Raw genomic sequence first — 20,851 nt, forward strand, 5'->3', positions numbered from 1 at the left:
AATAATGTCTTAGGGTGGTCCATACGATAAAACGACCGTCAAATGACCGTAGAGCCAAAAATAGAAGAAGTTTCCCTCTCACTTTCAGGATCTAAAGGTGGAAAGAAACAGGACGGTCAAAATATTAAAATGTTCAGACTCCTAAGAAAATATCTCGCGAGTTAGGATCTCTTCGGTCTAGTTGTGACTTTTGTTATGATTGCTACATGTGATTGTAAAAAAGTGTTTGATAATTCATGTTTTTAGAATATTGTTAGATTATAAAATATTTAAATTCCGAATACTTCATTTTGTAGTTTTTTACTTTTAAACAATCATGGAAATCTTTTTGAAAATGATGTCTAATACTTGTTTTTTTTTTCTCATTTGGTACTCGAAAATTCTCAAATAAGCCGAAACAAAATAAAGTTTACTATGTAAATAGATTAATTCATGAATTAAATGTCAATGATTTTTGTTAAAATAATAGTTTTTTTTTTTAATTTTAGTATTAATTTGATCAAATTTGAAATGGATTTAATAAGATTAATTATATAAGCATGATCAAGTCAATTAATTATCTAATTCAATTAAAAATTCATTTCAAACTAGAAAACTTAAGTTTTGTGTGTTTGTTTTTTTGACAGCTTTGAATTTTTAAATAAATTACAAAAATAAAATATTTGGTTACATTTGAAATATATTCTTTTGTTTGTGGGATCCATTAAGATTTACGGCCAACCACATGTTAATCAAAAACAATATCAACATGCTCTTACTGAGTTGGAAACTCAATCTAACAAAAAAAAAAAAAAAGCATAGTTGTTCTTCGCATAAAAAGGTTTATTTATCTTTAACAAAATCAGTGTATTTTTTTTTTTATTGTTGTTTATTTTAATGTATTATGATTGCTATGCATATCAAGAAAAAACTTAGTGTTTTTTTTTTTGTATTTTAAGTTACAACATCAATAGAAACCATAGTTTTAATTAAATATTTTTAATAAGTTTTTTTATTTAACAATATTTTCAACTACAGTTTTAAATAAATATGTATTTAAATCAAATCAAATACAAAACCACAAAAATAAACAATAATATAAATCAATAAGTTCAACCATATTTAACAACTATGCTCATAAATATAATTAACAAGGCAAAATTTAAGTACAAAAGGGGCTCTACCGCAAGACTCATAGAATCTCACAATAATTAAAATAAAATAAAATAAAAAGGGAGACGAACACCACAAGATCCTAGAAGAAAATACCTTCTCCCCCCACTCTTTTTTGACACGCTTTCCACAAAGCACATCTCCTTGAAATTGCATAAAATAATCCCACCCAACGCCACCTCCCTTCTCTCTCTCTCTCTCTCCCCCCCCAGAAGACATGGAGGATGTTGACTCATAAAAAGAAAAAGAAAATTAAAAAAAAAAAAAAAAAGAAGCGCCCACGTTTGTGGACGAATTGATATTCCCACACCTTGCATTGCTGTCCTCATAACAAGTGACAAGAATCCTCCTGTAGCTTGGTGGGCTTTTAGAGGTCAGATTCGATACCATCAACACCACCGAACGTTTCTTGCTATATAAGGGTAAAATAGATATCGCATAAAGGTTAAATTAGTCACTTTGATAGAAGTGTGCGAATAACAATCCCCCACTTATCACCTTTCCTATCCTTTATGTCCATACTCTTGTCGCATTCCCTTAACTATCCCTGCCCCGCCATCTCCACGTGCCCATTTCAACCTCACAGAAATAATTTCTGGTAAACCTCCTATTAGTCCCTCAAATATATACATCTATTCGGTTAAGTCCTCCAACTACATGCCATTTTATACTCGTTAACAAAGAGAAACACTAAAATATATATTTTCTCTCTCTTCTCACTTTCTTAGGTTCCATGCTAGATTTTTTTTGTTTAACTACTTTTACTCTTTAATTTTTTTAGCCATGCATGATTGAATTCAGCCTCAAATCCAATTTCTGGATTCAATTGAGGAGTCGTATATAGATGGAGAGCACTAATTGATAAAAATATATGGCATAGGGACTCAATTGATAAACTATATTTACTTGGAGGACTAATATGAGATCTTCTCATATTTATTTATAACCATTTCTTTTTTCCCTCCCAGCCAAATTCTCTTGCAAAATTCCCCCTATTCATTGCACAAAATCAAAACCCCCCTCCCTCCCCTCCCCCTCTCTCCCTGATTTTTTACAATTTGACCCTTCATTTAACCAAAAATAAATAAAAATCAGTTCCATTTAATTTTATTACATTATTCTAGCATAGATCAAAAAATCTCAAACCTTAGAATAAAAAAACCCAAGAAAAACAGAAACCTTTTTTGTGATCCAATATCCAGCACATGCAAAACCATGGCCGGGGCAGGTAACGCGGTAGAGCACCACCGTCGCCACCACGTTAACTTGCCAAAAATGGAAACAGACACAAACCCCAACCCGAATCAAACCGGTTGTTGCAACCCGGTTAAAAAACCAGGCCCAGTATCACTAGATCATGTATTACTGGCATTGAGAGAAACGAAAGAAGAGAGAGATGTTAGAATTAGAAGTTTATTCAGTTTTTTTGATGCAGCAAATTTGGGGTATTTAGATTATGCCCAGATTGAAGCCGGGTTATCGGGGCTCCAAATCCCTGCTGAGTATAAGTATGCGAAAGATTTGTTGAAAGTTTGTGATGCAAATCGTGATGGAAGGGTTGATTATCAGGAGTTTAGGAGGTATATGGATGATAAAGAAATGGAGCTGTATAGGATTTTTCAAGCTATTGATGTTGAACATAATGGCTGCATTTTGCCTGAGGAGTTATGGGATGCTCTTGTCAAGGCTGGTATTTATTTTAATTTTTAGCTCTTTTTTTACCTGGATTTTTCGAGTTCTTTCCGAATTGGGTTTTTTATTTTGTTGATGTTTTTTCTGTGTTAGATTATGAAATTTCTTGGAAATTTTGTTGCTTTTTGAGAAACTAGATAGTGATGATATTTTTTTGGTGTTAGATTGTGGAATTTCTTGGGGATTTTGGTGCTTTTTGAGAAATTAGATAGTGATGATAATGATTGATTTTTGCGTTGTTTTTAAGTGTTCTTAGTTTGTAAACTAAGTAGAGGTAATTAATGGGTTTCCTTCTGAGAACTTGCAATGTATTTTAATCTACTAAGAATATTTTTGCACCTAGTGGTCTCTTGACTCTTTTGTTAATTTGTTGCCGTCATGGTTAACACTTGGTTGAAGTTATTCTAGAGGATAATGGTGTGGGGGACTGAGGATTCGGCCGTTTACTAGAGATCCAGATGCATGGTGTCTACTGAATTTATTTTGTCTAATTTTTATCTGGTTTATTTTGTTTAGGGTTTGGATAGCACTGGATGGGTGATCTCTTTTGTGATTGTGCCTAGCTCTAAGGCTGCAGCTTTTAGATTCTTATTTGTGTGTTGTTTGAGCTCCTGGAGGATGGGCCAGACATCTATGATAAATTGGAGTCATGTTGCAATCATTTGTTAGTCTGAATTAAACCATTCTCTAAACACTTTGGTGGCTTCTAGATGTCTTTTATTTTCATTTGAGGGAAATATATGGAAGCAATCGAGCAGCTTCATAGTTGCTATAGGATATGTTTATAGGTTATGAAGTGCTTAAGAAATTGTATATAAGTTCAGAAATTCTGTATATGTTACACTTGAAATTTGTAGAGGCACAGCCCCTGTAATTATTGGTTATGCAAACAATAAAAAACATGGAGAACTCAGGCTTAATTTGATGTTCAAATTCTTTGGAGTAGAAAAGAAGTCTTTGGTGGATACTTTACCCATTGCCTGTATGAGCAAGAGTTTTGTTTGGAATTTGCTGGAAGTGCAAAAAATTATCTGGTCTTTTTTGTTAAAACTGTGATATTGTTTGTGGATAAATCAAATCTTTGGTGAACCTTCCATAATCAAGCAGAAGTTACTATGGCTCTTTTATATATTGGAGTTTTCCCTGATTCAAGTGCTCTTGTTATCCTAGTAATTGCAAATTTTTTTATCTTGGAATGGCATGGAACTTGGTATGCCATATGTCTATCCTATGCTGTGGAAGCACCACTGCTGCTATTTTACTGTGCTGTTTGTAATTGTTTCTTGATTCTTGAGATCAGATAATTGTGATGAAAATTAATTTCTATGTGTTGTGTGATTTTTCATTCTTGTTTCTTTTCCTTAAGATTTTCACTGCAAGTGAAGCGTTCATAGCCCATTTACCTTGAATTTTACCCCCGTTTTTTTTCATCTTATAAGCCCAAGCAGTTTCTTTTTTATAGGGATTGAAATTGATGACGAGGAGCTTGCCCATTTTGTAGAGCACGTTGATAAGGATAATAATGGAATTATAACTTTTGAAGAATGGAGAGATTTTCTTTTACTCTATCCACATGAAGCTACTATTGAAAACATCTACCATCACTGGGAAAGGGTATGCCATGTAGATATTGGAGAACAAGCTGTCATTCCAGAAGGAATCAGCAAGCAAGTTCACAGGAGTAAATATTTTATTGCCGGGGGTATAGCGGGAGCCGCGTCTCGTACTGCAACTGCTCCTCTTGATCGACTAAAGGTCTTTTTACAAATTCAGACCTCATGTGCTCGTCTGGCGCCTATTATTAACAAGATATGGAAGGAAGAAGGTTTCTTGGGTTTTTTCCGTGGTAACGGGTTAAATGTGGTGAAGGTGGCACCTGAAAGTGCCATCAAGTTTTATGCATATGAAATGTTAAAGGATGTCATTGGAGATTTTAACGGGGGAGACAAGGTTGATATAGGTCCTGGTGGGAGACTTCTAGCTGGTGGTATGGCAGGTGCAGTTGCACAGACTGCAATCTATCCTATGGATCTTGTGAAAACTCGCTTACAAACTGGTGTTTGTGAAGGTGGAAAGGCTCCAAAATTGGGAGTACTGATGAAGGATATATGGGTTCTGGAGGGACCTCGAGCTTTTTATAGAGGTCTTGTGCCATCTCTTCTCGGGATTATCCCATATGCTGGCATTGACCTTGCTGCGTATGAGACTCTGAAAGATATGTCAAAGACATATATACTGCAAGACAGCGGTACATTTTTCTCATGCCTATTTCTGTGGTTTGACAATTTCCTTTTTCTTTTCTTTCTTGATATTTTCAGGGTTGTGTTCTGAAAACTTTGCATTTTCTACAGCACCTGGTCCCCTTGTTCAATTGTGTTGTGGAACAATCTCAGGAGCCCTTGGAGCAACATGTGTTTACCCCTTGCAGGTTATTAGAACTAGGTATTATGTTGTCTTAAGTTCCTGTGCTACCCTCTCTTTCTCACTCTGGAGTTTTCCATCTTTTGCGTTCCATCTCAATGAGTTTTCTTGCAGTATTAATAGTGCTTCCTGTTTCTTCTTTTCAGGATGCAAGCTCAACCTCCTAATGATGCTAGACCTTACAAAGGAATGTCTGACGTATTTTGGAGGACATTTCAGAATGAAGGTTGTAGAGGTTTTTACAAAGGGATTTTTCCAAATCTTCTGAAGGTTGTGCCAGCAGCAAGCATAACATACATGGTTTATGAGGCTATGAAAAAGAGTTTAGAACTTGATTAGGGGCTGAAATAGCCATACCCTGTGGCAACTAAACTGATGTGAGATCTGGGTATAGCAAATGCTGTTGATGACGAAAATTAAGAATAAGATTACTAGTCAAGTAGGCAATACAATTTGTTGAATTATACAATAGACAGTAATCCCCATCAGGGTTCGAGGCACATAGTTTTGTTAGCGAGTTTTTCCAGAGAACTATTTGAGGCAAGTGGACGAACAAGTTTTATATGAATCATTGTATTTGACTGCAAGGTAATCAGAATGGAGGGGCTCTTATTCCTTTACCCTGCCCCCACTTTCCGGAACTTTAACCCTTGTTAATTGTTATTGTTATTCATACCAAGAAAAAAAAACTCTATAGATCATAATTCATTGCAGAAACAACGTATTTTACATAATTTCTTGAACTTGAGGAGTGAATGGCGTGTGAATTATATGATACGACTGCACGGCCAACAGTAGATGGGATTGGAGGATATATTGAGTTGGAGCATGATATATGTCATAGCATGCAAGAGCTGCATAGCAAGTTACTGCCATTGTTTTCCACAGATTCATTTACAAGTTATGTCATGTGTTCTAGATTGCCAATTAACGTTGTTTGCGCTAGTGCTGCTCTCTGGCCTGTCGTAATCATCAGCTACCTGGGGACAAGTAAACTCTATGATCGTGAATCATCAAATTGTGCTGTTGGCCAAATATTACGCAACATTAAGCTATGCTTTGCTATTCCAGCCATTTGTATGAGAGAAATTCTCCTACATGGCTTGACCATGTCAGAGCAGGTATTCTGGTAATGTTGATGACCTTGTGTTATTGTGTTTGTAGGGTGATTATTGATGTCTGAAAGCTGAACTGTTTCGTAATATGCCCTTTTATTCTATGCCCATTGTGTGTGCGCGAGAACAAGTGAAGTTTGAATGACAGGAAATCAAAAGAGGGGGAGTATTCTCACGTCTTGATGAACACGTTAGGGATTTTAGTTTGTTGCCATATTCGCTATTGTCAAAACTAGAGGTTGTAATTGTGCATTGAAGAATAAGGAGTTCTGTGGCTAAATCTTCAAGACATGGAGATTTTGCGCATCTGATAAAGAGCGGAAAGAAAATAAAGATAGCATCAAGTAGAAAATCCACACTAGCATTATGGAAGCAACCACATTTTACAGTAGAAAATCCACCAGTACAGAATTCATGGCTGAAAACATAACCAGTTTATGCCAAGGATAACATGAACACAAAAGAACTAAGAAAACCGGAAGAAAGGCTTGGCCTTCCCTTTGCCTCAATGACTTGCCCTGTGTCCCCTTGAATCCCGTGAAGGAAGAAGAGGGTAGATAACATTATCCGACACTTGAAATTCTCATCACCATCTTCTTCTTCCTCTTCATTCTCTGCATGTTTTAGTGCTGCAAAGAGCTATTATTTCAGATAGAAACAAACAACTACTAGAAGTGGGGATTTTGTCTTGGTTCAGTTTGTCCACCATTCCTAGTATATAACCACCTTGGACCTAAGAAACAACAGTGATAGTTCACTCATTTAAATCTTTGTTTAATCCACACTTTACCTCAATAACTGAACATAAAGCCAAAAGAGAACAGATCAGAAAGAAAACCAAATCCTTAAGAACTGGTCCCAAGAGGCATCATTCTGTATTGAGTCATGCTAATCCCACTAAGTACCCTATGATTATTCTTCTTTTTTGTAAATCACGCCACTCTATCTACCAAGAGAGTGAGAGCCTTCCACGTGGAGAAAAGCCAAAGACATGGATAGTAAATTCAAGAGTGGTAGAGAAAAAGCTTGATGACAGATGCGAGGCCAACCCTAGAAAAAAGATAAAAAATTGTAAGCAATTGGAAGGTAGTTAAGAGGTGTTCATGGCAACAAAATAGATAAATCAACATGCCTCTTCTTTTTTAAAGGGTACAATTGATTTGCACCGTCCACCTATGACTCCATTTTTGTATTTGAATGTGAGAATCTGTGTCAAATAGCACTAATCCATGTGAAGAAGCTAAATGTGGAAAGAATGTGCGTGAAGAATAGTCAAAAAGACAGAAAATAATCTTTTTTTTTTTTGAAAGTTGACAAGTGATAAGGAACAATTATTGGTTTGTTTTGAGAGATAAGGATTCTATGATGTTTCTTCCTCCCCTCTTTGCTGCTTCGAAATTGTAAGTTGATGTAATGCAACCTTTTTAGTCCTTCAATGGGCTTGGATTGTGTCCAAAGCCTTTCTTTATTTCTTTTTTTAATGAAAGACAGAGATGGCTTTTTTTGCAATGATAGCTTGGTTTTCCCCTTTCAAGCTGTCTCGTTGTTGCAATGGAAATATTTTAGTCTATTTCATCAGATTATTATACATTGATTAGTCCTGTCCACACTCGACATTGACAGGATATTAGATGTGATATTAGATATGTCCAGCAGTGCTGTTTGTTTTTTATATTTTAAAAATATTTTTAAATTTTTTTATTTTTTTATTAACTTTAAATTAATTAATATGTTTTTAGTGTTTTCAAATCATTTTTGATGTGTTAATATTAAAAAAAATATTATTAACACACATTTTAACATAAAAAATTATTTAAAAAATAATTACAACCACAACCAAACTGCAAAACAATTAGACTTTAGAGGGCTTGACAAGTTTTTCACAAGTAAAGGTGATTTTTTTAGCATTGAAGTCAAAAAATAATTTTTTATATATTTTTATATTAGAATTAAAATATATATATTTTTTAATTAATTTTAAAACAAAAAATAACAGGTTAAATTCAAGAAATTATCTTTTGTTTTTATCCAAAAACAATGTTATTTTAAAAGAATATGGATTGATTTCACAACTCTTGAGTTGATCCAACAAAATTTCCAAGTCTTGGTATGTTCAAGCCTTGAAGAGGGTGTGATAAGTACGGTTTTACATGACTGCACAGAAGGTCTTCATGAAGAAATTGGTTGCAAAAATCGTGCACTGTTTTTTAATGCCGGGCCTCCCTCAAAGTGTTAAAAGGGACTTGCAAAATGAAGGCCATCAATAAACTTAGACTTAATTCGTATACTTTATATTATTTTTGCATTTATATTTAATAATTTTTTAGCATTTATTTTTATTTTATTTAGAAATATTTTGATTTTAAAATTCTTGTTAATGGATTTTTTATTAAAAAAAATTTAACGTCGCAAAAAAAAAATTGTCATAACACCTACAGAAATTATAGATTACATCTCTGAATACATATATACAAAAATTTGTAACATAAGTTAAATGGTGGATATTTATAATACGAAGGGAGATTATTGTGAGGAGGCTATTGACTTTGTTTGATTTTATGATGGATTTAAAGATTAGGCCTGATAATTTTGCTTTGATTTCAACACTTTCTGCTTGTGCACAGCTAGGAGAACTCGAAAAGGGAAAGAAAGTACATGATTTTATTGAAAGGCATGCAATAAAAGTAGATTCCTTTTTGTCAACTGGGTTGGTTGATTTGTATGCAAAATGTGGATGCGTTAACATTTTTCTTTGAAGATAATTTGAATCGATCCCAGATAAAAAGTTGTTTACTTGGAATGCAATGCTCGTTGGCCTTGCAATGCATGGTGAGTTCTTGTTGGAGTACTTTTTGTGAATGATAGAGGCAGGGGATTGGCATTTTGAAGCTTTTTGATGAGATGGAATCTGTTAATGGAGTCCCTCGAGAGCCCAAGCATTACGGGTGCATGGCTGATTTGCCTGGGCGAGCTGGGTTGATCAAAGAAGTGACGGAAATGATAAAGGATATTCCCAAGGGTGGTGATATGTCCGTGTGGAGTGGTTTGCTTGGAGGGCGTCGGATACATGGGGATGTTGAGATTGCAGAGAAAGCAGCGAAGCACAAGTTATTACTGGTCTGGTTTCTGTGTATTAGATTAATAGATTACTTTTGTTAGTTGAAGGCAGGAGTATTTTTGCTGCTAGGTTTCCAGCTCCAGTCTACTGTATTTCCAATTCTTCTGCAAAACAAAAACAAAAAAAAGCATTTGCTGCAGGGGATGGCATTGCATCAGCATCCTATGATCGATTTGGGTGTTCTTGGTTCAAGCGGACAGAGAATCTAATGATAAGTTATGGTGAAAATATCAGCAAATATCGAAATGGAACATGGCTGAAGAGTTGTGGATAGTATAGCTATATACTGTAGAACAGAAGAGCAGATTCATATCCTTCGGAATATACCATATGGTTATAACTTTATAACATTTCTTGGATGTTTAGTGTCTCAGGCAACATTTGCAGAGTTTAGTTTAGCTCCTCGGTTGCAAAAGGCCAGTCCAGTTTTTTCTTTCCTTGAACAAGAACAGAGAGTGAAGGACCTCACTTGACCCCTCAGAGACCCTCTGCTCTCAAAGATAGTTTCCAATGGTGCTTGGGGAAACTCTCCATTGGATAAGGATCCTTCTGTCATATTATTACACAAGGCTGTAGCAGGACACCAAGTGCCACTTCCTGAGCCATCTACTGGGTGCTGTCTTGCTAACACTTCAACATTTGTCACTTCAGGCTCTACGCTCTGCTACGTGGCTCTATAATTCTCTCCTTCTAATCACCCTGCCCTTTTTATACCATCAAGAACCCAAACCCTTTCCTTCAGCGAGCAAGCAAAGCTTAGAATCTTCATCCTGCCCAACCTTTGTGTTTTACACCTCAGACAACATTTCTCATCACTCCCATCATGGCTGTTAGATCAATGGTAGGTGAATTATCAGTAATTTTCATTTTCATCACAATGTTGACCTCATTTTCTAAGTGTATTTATGCATGCACTTAGTTTCTGACTTGATTTGCTTCATATGGTTTGCAGGGTTACTGGAAATCAATGGCTAGTCGCTTAAGAGGAACGGCGACGTATGCAACATCAACCCCACCAAAACTGAAGTCATATGCAGAAACAGCTGATCAATTCGGACATCAGTATCATCAAGAAAGCAAGCACAGCAAGAAGGTAAGGGGTGACTTTGTGCCAGTTTATGTAGCAATAGGGATGATAACTGTCTCAATATCTCTTGGTCTTTACACTGCCAAGCAACAAGTACTGTGTGCACCGAATGTTCGTGTAAGGAAGAAGACAAGAGAGACAGTACCTGAAGTGGTTGATCCTGATAAAGTGGTGGATGAAGCTGATAAGTTTATCAGGAAATCTTTCTTCAGGAAAGTAGCACATGTTCAAGAGTTTGATCACAATGGGCTCCAGTATTTGCCTGATCCTTCTCGTAAAGACGTTTTCGCTCAAAAGCCTCGTGCTGAGACCCTTAAAGATGTTGGGATTGATCCTAAATCACAGCTTTGAGCTGTTCTGGAAAAAATGCATCTCTTCTGATCTTTTTTTTTCTTTTTTTTTCGATTTCTGATGTTCTTTCTTGGGGATCAACCCCCTGCTTGTGCAGGAGGGAGGAGTATGTTAGACCTCCTTACTTAACCTATGCGATTGTAAATACAAGTGATTAAAATAAAGTCTATTGCCCAAATTCTTCTAAGACTTTGGGCTCAGCCTTTAAGCTTTATTTTTAATTTTTAATTTTTAAATGGGTTTAATTTAGGACTCTCGTGTATGGTGTACACAGATGATTTATGACTTTATGTCGTGCACGATTTTTTTATTTATTTTTTTATTAACGTATGCAGCTTGTTTCCTAAAAATCTGGCACCAGGTGACCCATATTTCCCATTCCTAACATAAATGAATTTAAGTTTGCTGGAAGCTTATTTAACGCTGATGAATGATATAAAACTACATCTTGGTTTAACAACTACACATAATCTAATAGTCTTTACCTTGTCTGACCTGAACGAGATCTACCTTAGCAAAAGTCTCACGGTTACTCAGTTGTCGAGTCAACTTGTGATTTAGAAGGTTAATAATTTTTTTATCAAAATAATTTTATTTTGATTTTTTATAAAATTTATTGGTCTTGGTTTCAACTAAATCTATACTGATTTTGATTGTATCATAAATCAACTTGTTAGGTCATCAAATTGAAATTTGTTGAGGTCAAACTTCTGGTAATGGATTTTTTTATCTACTAACTGGACTAACCTAATTTAATAACGGTGGTATTTATATATACTGTAACATCTAATAAGAACAAGATATTACATTGAAGTACACTTGAGGGTCTAGCTCAGTGGTCAACTGCAAGGCTTATCTTGTGACTATCCCGAGTTCAATCCTCTTTGTGCACCAGCCTGCCACCCCTGCGGTGCTTTACTTGTTTACTGAGCTTGCAGGATGTTCAGTGGGACCCGGGGATTAGTTGTGGTGCATGTGCAAGCTGGCCCGGACATCCCGGTTAAAAAAAAAAAAAAAAAAAGATATTGCATTGAAGCTTACATTATAGTAAGCCCGGTCTATACATAGATGATTAATGACTCTGAACACCAGCTTTGAGAGTTAAAAAAAAATATGATATATCTCAATCTACTAACCATTAAATATAAAAAATAAAATTGGAGGTAAAAAAAACATAAAAAAACTAGTTCTAGTTAACATGAGCTAGCATGATAAATTTTCTAACCATGATAATCAGTATCAAGTTAACTCGAGATATCCGTCAAACTTTCAATTAAATCATGAAAATGTAATAACAAATAAAAAAATAAAGAGAATTATAAAGCTCTTTTAAGAATAAAAAAATATATATGTTAAATCTTTAAACTTGTTACATGTATCATTAGACCGAAGCACCTTATATGTAAAAATCATAAAGTAATATTCTCATTCAAAATTATTGAAGAATGAAATTAAAAAAAAAATACACAAAATGATCCAAAAAATAACAAATTAAAAAATATAAAGATCAAAATTAAAATATAAAATAGATTTTATATTTAATTAAAAAATGAAATTAAAAGAAAACACTATTCGTTGGATTTCAATATCCTTGAAAAAAAAGCTATGTTTGTATTAGATTTTTTAAATAAAAGCAATATTAGGGGGAACAATTAATATGAGCATTGGGGACGGGAGGGGGGGGGGAGCTATAATATTGGGTGGTGGGGAATATAACGGGGGAGGGCCGGATATTACTAAATATGGATATCTCCATTTTTTTTTTTTCAATCTAATTTTACCAATTTTTAGTTTCAACTCGTAATACATGTTTTAACTCCTAAAATCGTATGATTTTACGAGTCAAAAGTCTTTGCGCTGGGGATTCGTTATCCATGCAATTGCCTCGTGTGAGGAAGGTATTTATTTAGTAAGTCAACGAAGGATAGAAATGGAGAATAAAGGGCTGGAATATATGTTGACCAGAGCCCAGTGGGCCAATAATAGCACGTGCCCGATAGGATGGAATATTATTATTATAATCTTTTCAGAATCCAATCCTCTAATGGATTTGCCCCAGGAATCCTCGTTCTCATTATCCTGGACCAACTTGGCGTGAGGCTCAATACGGATTAGATGCAAAAGTATTTTATCTCTTAAAATGGAAGATTTGATTTAATGGGATTAAGGATGGCATTTTAACCTAAACTCAATAAATATTAAATTGGCCCGACTCTTGAATTAAAGTAAAAAGAATATTAGTAATACTAAACCTGTTTTAAAACCTGATCCAACTCGTCTTGAAATATATATATTTGTATCATATATAAAATATTTATATTTTTTAATTCAATTAATATATGTATACTCTAATATTGACATAATACTCATCCAGCATTTATAATTATATCGTTATTAAATGTACATATACCTTGAGAATATATATATATATATATATATATATATATATATATTATAAAATTTATGTTGAATAATAAATATTATTAAAATAATGGATATTCAAAACTATAATAAATAAGATACGAATATTTAAATTTTTTACATAATAAAAAATTTAATAAAAATATAAATATAGTAAAAACTCAATTCGTGAATAGTCGTTATCTATTCCTGAATGGAATCCATTTACGGGAGCTACAAGAATTCCATGCATGCATGATTTGATTTTGCATGAAATCATGCACCATGAGGATCTTCATTTAGTAATCTGATTTTGCATATTAATTATAGAAACAATGCTAAAGGAAATGGGGAGATGCTTAGACCAGAAGGAAGCATATGGAAGCTTGATAAAAAAGAAAAAAAAGAGAGAAGAGAGAAATCAACTTCTTTTTTCCCTTTCATGAAAACTTTTAAGCAACTTAGAGCTGACAATAGCTCCACCTTCTCGCAATGGATGCTCAAAATCTGATTTCTCTGTATTGAACACCATAATCAACAGGGTTGACAATGACAAAACCAGCATGCAATTAAATTTTTTTATTTTTATTTCCTGTTGTCTGAAGAATTGATACTCTAAATATATCAGATAAGATATAGTTTAAAAAGAAAAGGTTTGTTTTAGTTCTCTGCTTGGTGATACACAGTAGCTAGCACTTCCATCGTTGAAAGGTAAAAGAGATGGGAATTACTCTTTCAAAATGTGAGAGTGTTTTTACTGCAGAAGAATCATTTCATTTAAAAAAAATCTAAGCCATTTTTTAGTAACATTCCAATGCAATTAAAGCCTTTCGGATTTAAAATTTATTTAAGTTCATCACTACGTGTTCTTGATTTTATTACAAACAGAGAGACTTAAACTCATGATTACTTTCCAGCTTTTATTACAGCTAATAGTTTAGAAGAAAAGGTTTATGTAAGTGCTCTGCTAGCGCTAGACGAGCAGCTCTCCCAACCCTGAAGGGTAAGAGAGATGGGATTTCAGAAATTCAAACTGTGAAAGTATTACTTTATGTGTCGTATGTCACCTAGATGATCCATGTAAAGAAGAATTTATGGGCATCATTACATCAGCAGACACTATTCATTGTAGATTTCCTCCTTAATTAGTTAAGAAGTGGTTTGAATCGATTAGGCCATATGGGAAGATCAGATGCTTGTTCTAGTCAATTTAAAACCAAAATGGATATCCATAATGTTCTCCAAATTGAGATAATGCGCGTTGCAAGGCTAGTCTTGATTTATTCTTTCTAGCATGGATTCCAAGTCTAGAAGTACAGAGCTAGCTAAAGTCAATTTTTAGTGGCTTTTTGCTGTTTCAAGGTTTCACCAGACGGGTTTTTTTCAAAAGAATGAGTTTTAGTACCCATCAAGGTTGAATTCCCATTAATCTTCACTTGACCTTTGAAGTAGGGCGTGAGCTAATTGATATATTCTCCAAAAAGTTGGCACCCATACAGCTTTGCCAGCAGTTTTGGAAAGGACAAAAAAAAAAACAGCAGCAGAAAATATCTTTGTAATGGAGACTGAACAGTAAGGTGCGTATCTCTGTAAGATTTGATCATTGACATACAAGATAGTGCAGTAGGATAAGAAAATGATGTTGTTATAGGGAGATTCGAAGAGAATTTTTACAGCAAGTAGGCAAACCAATCTATATATAAACCCCATGAAGGTTCATATTTTAAGCATAGCAGCCAATGACGAGGGCTTTCATGGATGCTACTACATGGTTGGAGAAGCTTCCGATCTCCCTCAAAGGCTTCCTCTATAATTGCCTTACATGATGGCATTAGTGGACTCCTTTGAGGAGATGGAGAGCTTACTCCCCATAACTTTTTTTTTTTTTTTCAGATTCGAGAAAACCTCACCTCCAGAAAAGTGTATTTTGTAGGTCTAAGTAAGCGAGTAAAACCCCGACTGTCTCAGGCTCTTATAACTTATAAGAGGTGCACGCCCTGACTCCAACTCGAGACCTGCTGTGTAGATTTCAAGCCCTTTGCCATCACGCTACGCCCCTTAAGGACTTACTCCCCATAACTCAATGGCATGACACACATTCAATAAATTTAACTGTATACATGACTGGAAATGAGGTTTTAATTTGCTCGGCCTCATAAATTCTTTCTTTCAAGACTTCAGAGGTTATATGTAAAGGGAGGAGCAGATATAAAGAGCCTGCGATTTCAAACAAACAGTTCTGACAAGTTCCTCTCAGGAGTTTTTCAGCTCGGAGCAGAAATTTATGAACATTTCACAGGTAAATTTAGTTTTGTACGGTGCAAATTGATTCACCTCACAAATGGTTGATCACAGCGTTTCAAGTATCAGAATCCCTTCATTAAGATGTTTAGTATTTTTTATGTTCATGGCTCAATTCCCTGACCAAAAACCATCTTGTTACAATATAATTGTTCTGGTTTCCCTATGCCCATCGAAAACAAAAGTTTCATCGCAAACTGATACACCCGTTAACGATCTAAGCTTAGATGGACAACTTTGATGAGGCCGTCAAGCAAAATTAGCAGTTGGTAGGCGTCAATCTCGAAGAGGTAGAATATATTTTCTGGAGCTAAGAACTGTTCTCGCTGCCTAGTTACCTACACAACTACAGTTCTTGTAACTATTAAGGTGGTTAAATGTCACTAGCACTTGTAAGGGGCGCCATGTGATACATGTCTTGGATGGCTGTTTTTCGATAACTTCCCTGTGATTTATGAAATTTAGAAAGTCGACAAGAGCAAGGTCTTGTGGCCTCTGAAGTTATTGAAATTATGGGCACGATTCTTGTCTTTTTTTTCTTGAACTTATTACAATTAAATAAGCTTAATCAGCTTCTGAATTTATATTCTCTTACAACATCAGGGCAGGCGTTCTAGATTTGTGCTATTTAAACGTCTCTCTTTATCTTCTCATTAATTCATTGGAAATTTAAAAAGACACTGTTAGGAAATACACACGAAATTTCTTCTGCAGTTTCCTAGATTTGTTGCGGAAGATCTTATCCGATTCTAGGGTCTCAAGTTGTCTTTTGTTTTACATGCAGGAGATACATAGAGCAGAGAAGAAATGGGGCTGGGACTTTGTATAAATAGTGCCCACAATTCCTTCTCGCCAGCACATCTCTGTGGTTCTCTATGTATCAGAATGTTGGTGATCCAACTTTTTCTGAACCCTCTCCCTCAACTGCTATTCTAGAGCTTGTTAATCCTTGTCAAGTGTTTCCATGTAGCAGTCGAGGCGAGGGGGTTTCGGAAAATGTTGCTCCTCAGCTCTTAATTACTCCAGGCTGTTTGCGTTAGGAAAGGTAAGAACAGCTCGATCTTTCCTTCTTTCACTGCTTAAGAACTAATCTGTGGAGACTTGGAGTTTCTCAATTTGTCATCTGTCTTACAAAAAGAGAAAAAGCAGGAGAAGAAATGGCGTCGACACTGTCTACAAAGAAATCCCATAAGTCCATCTCCTCAGCACTTTTCTTCAACTGCCATTCTAGAGCTTGCTAATCCTTGTCAATTGTCAGGTGGGGTTCGGAAATGGTGGCTCTCAACTTTTCAACTCCAGGCCATTTGCAGCGGGTAAGGTAGGACATGTTCTGATAGCTATCGTCACATGAATCTTCAAATCCCTTGAGATTCGATTCAAGCAGATCAAATAGTCCATCAATACTCCTTCAGTTAGGCCACCAACCCCACTGTCATGGACCCTGAAAAAACAATAATAATAAACGGGCCTACCACAATGGGCCAGTGATCGAATTGGGCCTTGACACCTAAATGGTTAGATTTCGACCAAGTCAAGCCCGTCTCGTAGAAAACACGGATTTCTTCCTTCCAAATTCCCAAATAGCCGTCACGTCAGCATTGCTTGTCTTTTGAACGTGGCGTAATGTCATTGGTCCAATTCACGTGGCACGTGGTGTGATTGGTTGAAACAACACGATGGCAAGTGTCTTCAGGATCCAAACTTCACTATATATCTCCACGATAACACAAAAAATAGCAATCTCGCTCATTTAATCTGGATTGAGATCGAAAATAATCGGAGTTAGGATTCATTTAGAGAAGAAAGGAGTAAAAATGAGAGAAGCAAAACGTGTCTCTCTCAGATTGGCGATTGTGTTGCTGTTAGCTTTCATTTCTTTCAATCAGCTCTTTGCAGAAGACGATACGGTAATTATTATTATTAAATAGCTTAATCTTCTCTTAATCTGTTAATTAATCACTTAAATTTGTTTTTTTTCATATTTGACGATTTTAATTTCTCTCTGTGAGTGTAGATCTTGTATGAGTCGTTTGACAAGTCCTTCGATGGAAGATGGATTGTTTCAGAGAAAGAAGGCTATAACGGTAAAAGGAACTGAGTGATTTACATTTCTATTTATTTTGGATCTGAAGTGTGTAATTTATTTTTTTTTTTTCCTTTTTCTTTTTTTTTTATAAAATTGGATTAGATGATTAAATGTAAATAATAACGAATAGGTTGCTTTGATTGACGGCATTGATTTGATAATATTTGGTCAAAACTTTATCTCTTTTAAAATTTATTAGGTCTTTACTTAATTAACTGAATTTATTTCAGTTAATTTGCCGTTCACAATAATTTAAATATTTAAAAAGAAGAAGGAATTATATTATATTTCTTGTTTTTTTTTTTTTTGGAACAATAATTAAAATATCTGATCTTTCAAAACTAATGTATATGGTTAGATTAGACCTTAGAATAATTGCAATAAAGCCATTTTGTTTACTGAATATGGAAATGTGTGTTGATGTTTTGTTGTGGGTTTGTAGGCGAGTGGAAGCATGAAAAGAGTGAGGGGCATGATGATTATGGGCTTCTTGTGAGTGAGCCGGCTAGGAAGTATGCCATTGTGAAGGAACTCGATGAGCCTGTGAGTCTTAAGGATGGAACTATCGTTCTCCAATTCGAGACTCGCCTTCAGAAAGGGCTTGAATGTGGTGGTGCGTATTTGAAGTATCTAAGACCCCAGGAGGCTGGGTGGGTGCCCAAGGGTTTTGACAATGATTCTCCTTATTCTATTATGTTTGGGCCTGACAAATGTGGAACCACAAACAAGGTTCACTTTATCTTGAAGCATAAGAACCCGAATAGCGGGGAGTATGTTGAGCATCACCTCAAGTTCCCGCCTTCAGTTCCACATGACAAGCTTACTCATGTGTACACTGCTATCTTGAAACCTGACAATGAGTTGCAAATTCTGGTCGATGGAGAAGAGAAGAAGGCGGCAAATTTCCTTTCATCCGAAGATTTTGAACCCCCACTTATCCCTGCCAAGACCATCCCTGACCCAGATGATGTGAAACCTGAGGATTGGGATGAGAGAGCAAAGATTCCTGATCCTGAGGCAGTGAAGCCAGATGACTGGGATGAGGATGCACCTATGGAAATTGAAGATGAGGATGCTGTTAAACCTGAAGGATGGTTGGATGATGAGCCTGAGGAGATTGATGATCCTGAGGCAACCAAACCAGAGGATTGGGATGAGGAGGAAGATGGTGAATGGGAGGCACCCAAGACTGATAACCCAAAGTGTCAGGAAGGCCCAGGTTGTGGTGAATGGAAGAGGCCAATGAAGAGAAATCCTGCATACAAGGGAAAATGGCATGCTCCACTTATTGACAACCCCAACTATAAGGGCATTTGGAAGCCTCAAGAGATCCCAAACCCCGACTACTTTGAGCTCGACCAGCCTGAATTTGAGCCCATTGCTGCTGTTGGTATTGAGATCTGGACAATGCAGGATGGCATTTTGTTTGACAATATCTTGATTGCACAGGATGAGAAGGTTGCATCCTCTATTCGGGATACAACATGGAAGCCAAAGTTTGAAGTTGAGAAGGAGAAAGAGAAGGCTACCGAAGCAGCTGCTGGTACAGATGCTCTTGGTGGCTTCCAGGTAATGTACTTTACAGTCTTTTGTTCTCTTGTTGTTTTTATCGGTTGCAATGTTGGGGTCATGATCTAAGCGATCATTTTAATTCTTGCAGAAGAAGGTTTTTGAAATCCTATACCAGGTTGCAGAGATTTCTTTCTTAAGCGAGCACAAGGACAAAATTATTGTAAGCCATATTTAACTAGGTTAATTCATGTCTAAAATTTGCGGGTCTTTCATGAATGTATCCTCAATTATGATCTTTACGCGCAGGAACTCATCGAGAAGGCAGAGAAACAACCAATCATCACAATTGGTGTCCTTGTCTCCATTGTGGTGGTCATCCTCACTGTTTTCTTGAAGTTATTTTTTGGTGGAAAGAAGGTGAGTTCGTTCGTTCTGAAACGGCAGTTAGCCTTCTTATTTTCTGCCATTTTAGCAGCTTATTTCGTACGTGGATATTGATTCCGGCACATCTAGACTGATGTTTGTGTCCATTGTGGGTGTAGGCCGCGGTGGAGAAGAAACCCGAACCAGTTGCCGAGACATCCAACACGGAAGGAAGCAGTGAAGAGAAGGCAGAAGAGAACGAGGAGCCTGCTCCTGCTCGCAAGAGGCAATCCAGGCGTGAGACTTAAAAAGACGATGATATATCAGTTTTCACTTTTTGTAGAACTCGAGCTTTAGTTGTTTTTGTGGATTGCCTTCATGGCTATATTTTTTTCTTGTCATGGCTTGTCATGCATCAAACATCACAGATGTATCAGAGAATGTAAATGATTTGATCTGTCAGGCTCGTAACAGACTGACAGGTAGCCATCCTAAAATTAGCCCTTTCTGTTTTATTTTTAGCTGTGGAATTAATACAATACGTTTTCTTGCCATGTTCTCTGCTACCTTGATTGAATGTGGTTTTGCAGTGCTAGTTTTTTTAAAAAAAAAATATATAAAATATATTATTTTAATATATTTATAATGAAAAATATTTTTTAAAACAATTGCTTTTAATATACGAAATGTACTGAAAAAGTTGTGTGGTTGTCTTGTGTTTGCAACTAGTTGTGTTTAGAGTTCTTGCTTGCAATGTAATAATCACGAAAGAAAACAACTAAAAGTAGATTTCATGTAGTCTTTGACAATATTTTTCTATCCAGCTACGCAATGTAATAATACTTTTGCTCTTCCAAAAAAAATTCACAAGCCTTGGTTTTAAGGTATTCTTGATTTTTTCACATAGCTCACTGGTTAAATAATTAAGTGAAAATTTATTTTGGTTAAATAATTAAATTAAATAATCCAGCTACAATGTTATATATTTTTGAACAATTTTAAATAATTAAATGACTTAATTACCTTCAATTTCAAAAAATAAAATAAAAAAGTTGACAAAGGATATTTTGGTCTTTTTTATGTCTATAATATAGTAAAATTCAACTTTTTTAGCTTTTATAATAAATCTAAAACAACTTAGAAGATAATTTGATCTTTTTTTTATCTTGAAATATAATTTTTTTCAATTGATATAACTGTTAACACATGTGTGAAGCGCTATGTTTTTTGAGTGGCGCATGTTGTTTTCTTCT

General features: G+C 35.5%; 3 protein-coding genes across 4 annotated transcripts; all 3 read left to right on the plus strand.

The window, feature by feature from the left end:
* The first annotated feature begins 2,138 nt into the window (after positions 1–2,138).
* LOC118028282 (calcium-dependent mitochondrial ATP-magnesium/phosphate carrier protein 2) lies at positions 2,139–5,907 on the plus strand. Of its 2 annotated transcripts, none has more exons than XM_035031826.2 (4): positions 2,139–2,842; positions 4,307–5,092; positions 5,196–5,286; positions 5,412–5,907. In XM_035031826.2, exons 1-4 carry the CDS (start codon positions 2,368–2,370, stop codon positions 5,602–5,604), a joined length of 1,545 nt encoding a protein of 514 aa, XP_034887717.1. In that variant the 5' UTR covers positions 2,139–2,367; the 3' UTR covers positions 5,605–5,907. The 2 variants fall into 2 exon arrangements, with proteins under 2 accessions (XP_034887717.1, XP_034887718.1); XM_035031827.2 differs by having other exon boundaries at positions 2,682–2,842; positions 4,293–5,092.
* Positions 5,908–9,947: 4,040 nt separating this feature from the next.
* LOC118028281 (uncharacterized) lies at positions 9,948–11,150 on the plus strand. Its single transcript, XM_035031825.2, has 2 exons — positions 9,948–10,339; positions 10,451–11,150. The coding sequence occupies exons 1-2, from the start codon at positions 10,322–10,324 to the stop codon at positions 10,934–10,936; spliced, it is 504 nt and encodes a 167-aa protein (XP_034887716.1). The 5' UTR covers positions 9,948–10,321; the 3' UTR covers positions 10,937–11,150.
* A 6,217-nt stretch (positions 11,151–17,367) lies between these two features.
* LOC118028280 (calnexin homolog) lies at positions 17,368–20,152 on the plus strand. The gene is made up of 6 exons (XM_035031824.2): positions 17,368–17,544; positions 17,652–17,721; positions 18,166–19,292; positions 19,384–19,455; positions 19,542–19,652; positions 19,778–20,152. The coding sequence occupies exons 1-6, from the start codon at positions 17,452–17,454 to the stop codon at positions 19,904–19,906; spliced, it is 1,602 nt and encodes a 533-aa protein (XP_034887715.1). The 5' UTR covers positions 17,368–17,451; the 3' UTR covers positions 19,907–20,152.
* Positions 20,153–20,851: the final 699 nt, after the last annotated feature.

This window comes from Populus alba, chromosome 15 (genome assembly GCF_005239225.2).
Source record: "Populus alba chromosome 15, ASM523922v2, whole genome shotgun sequence".
Classification (NCBI taxonomy): domain Eukaryota; kingdom Viridiplantae; phylum Streptophyta; class Magnoliopsida; order Malpighiales; family Salicaceae; genus Populus; species Populus alba.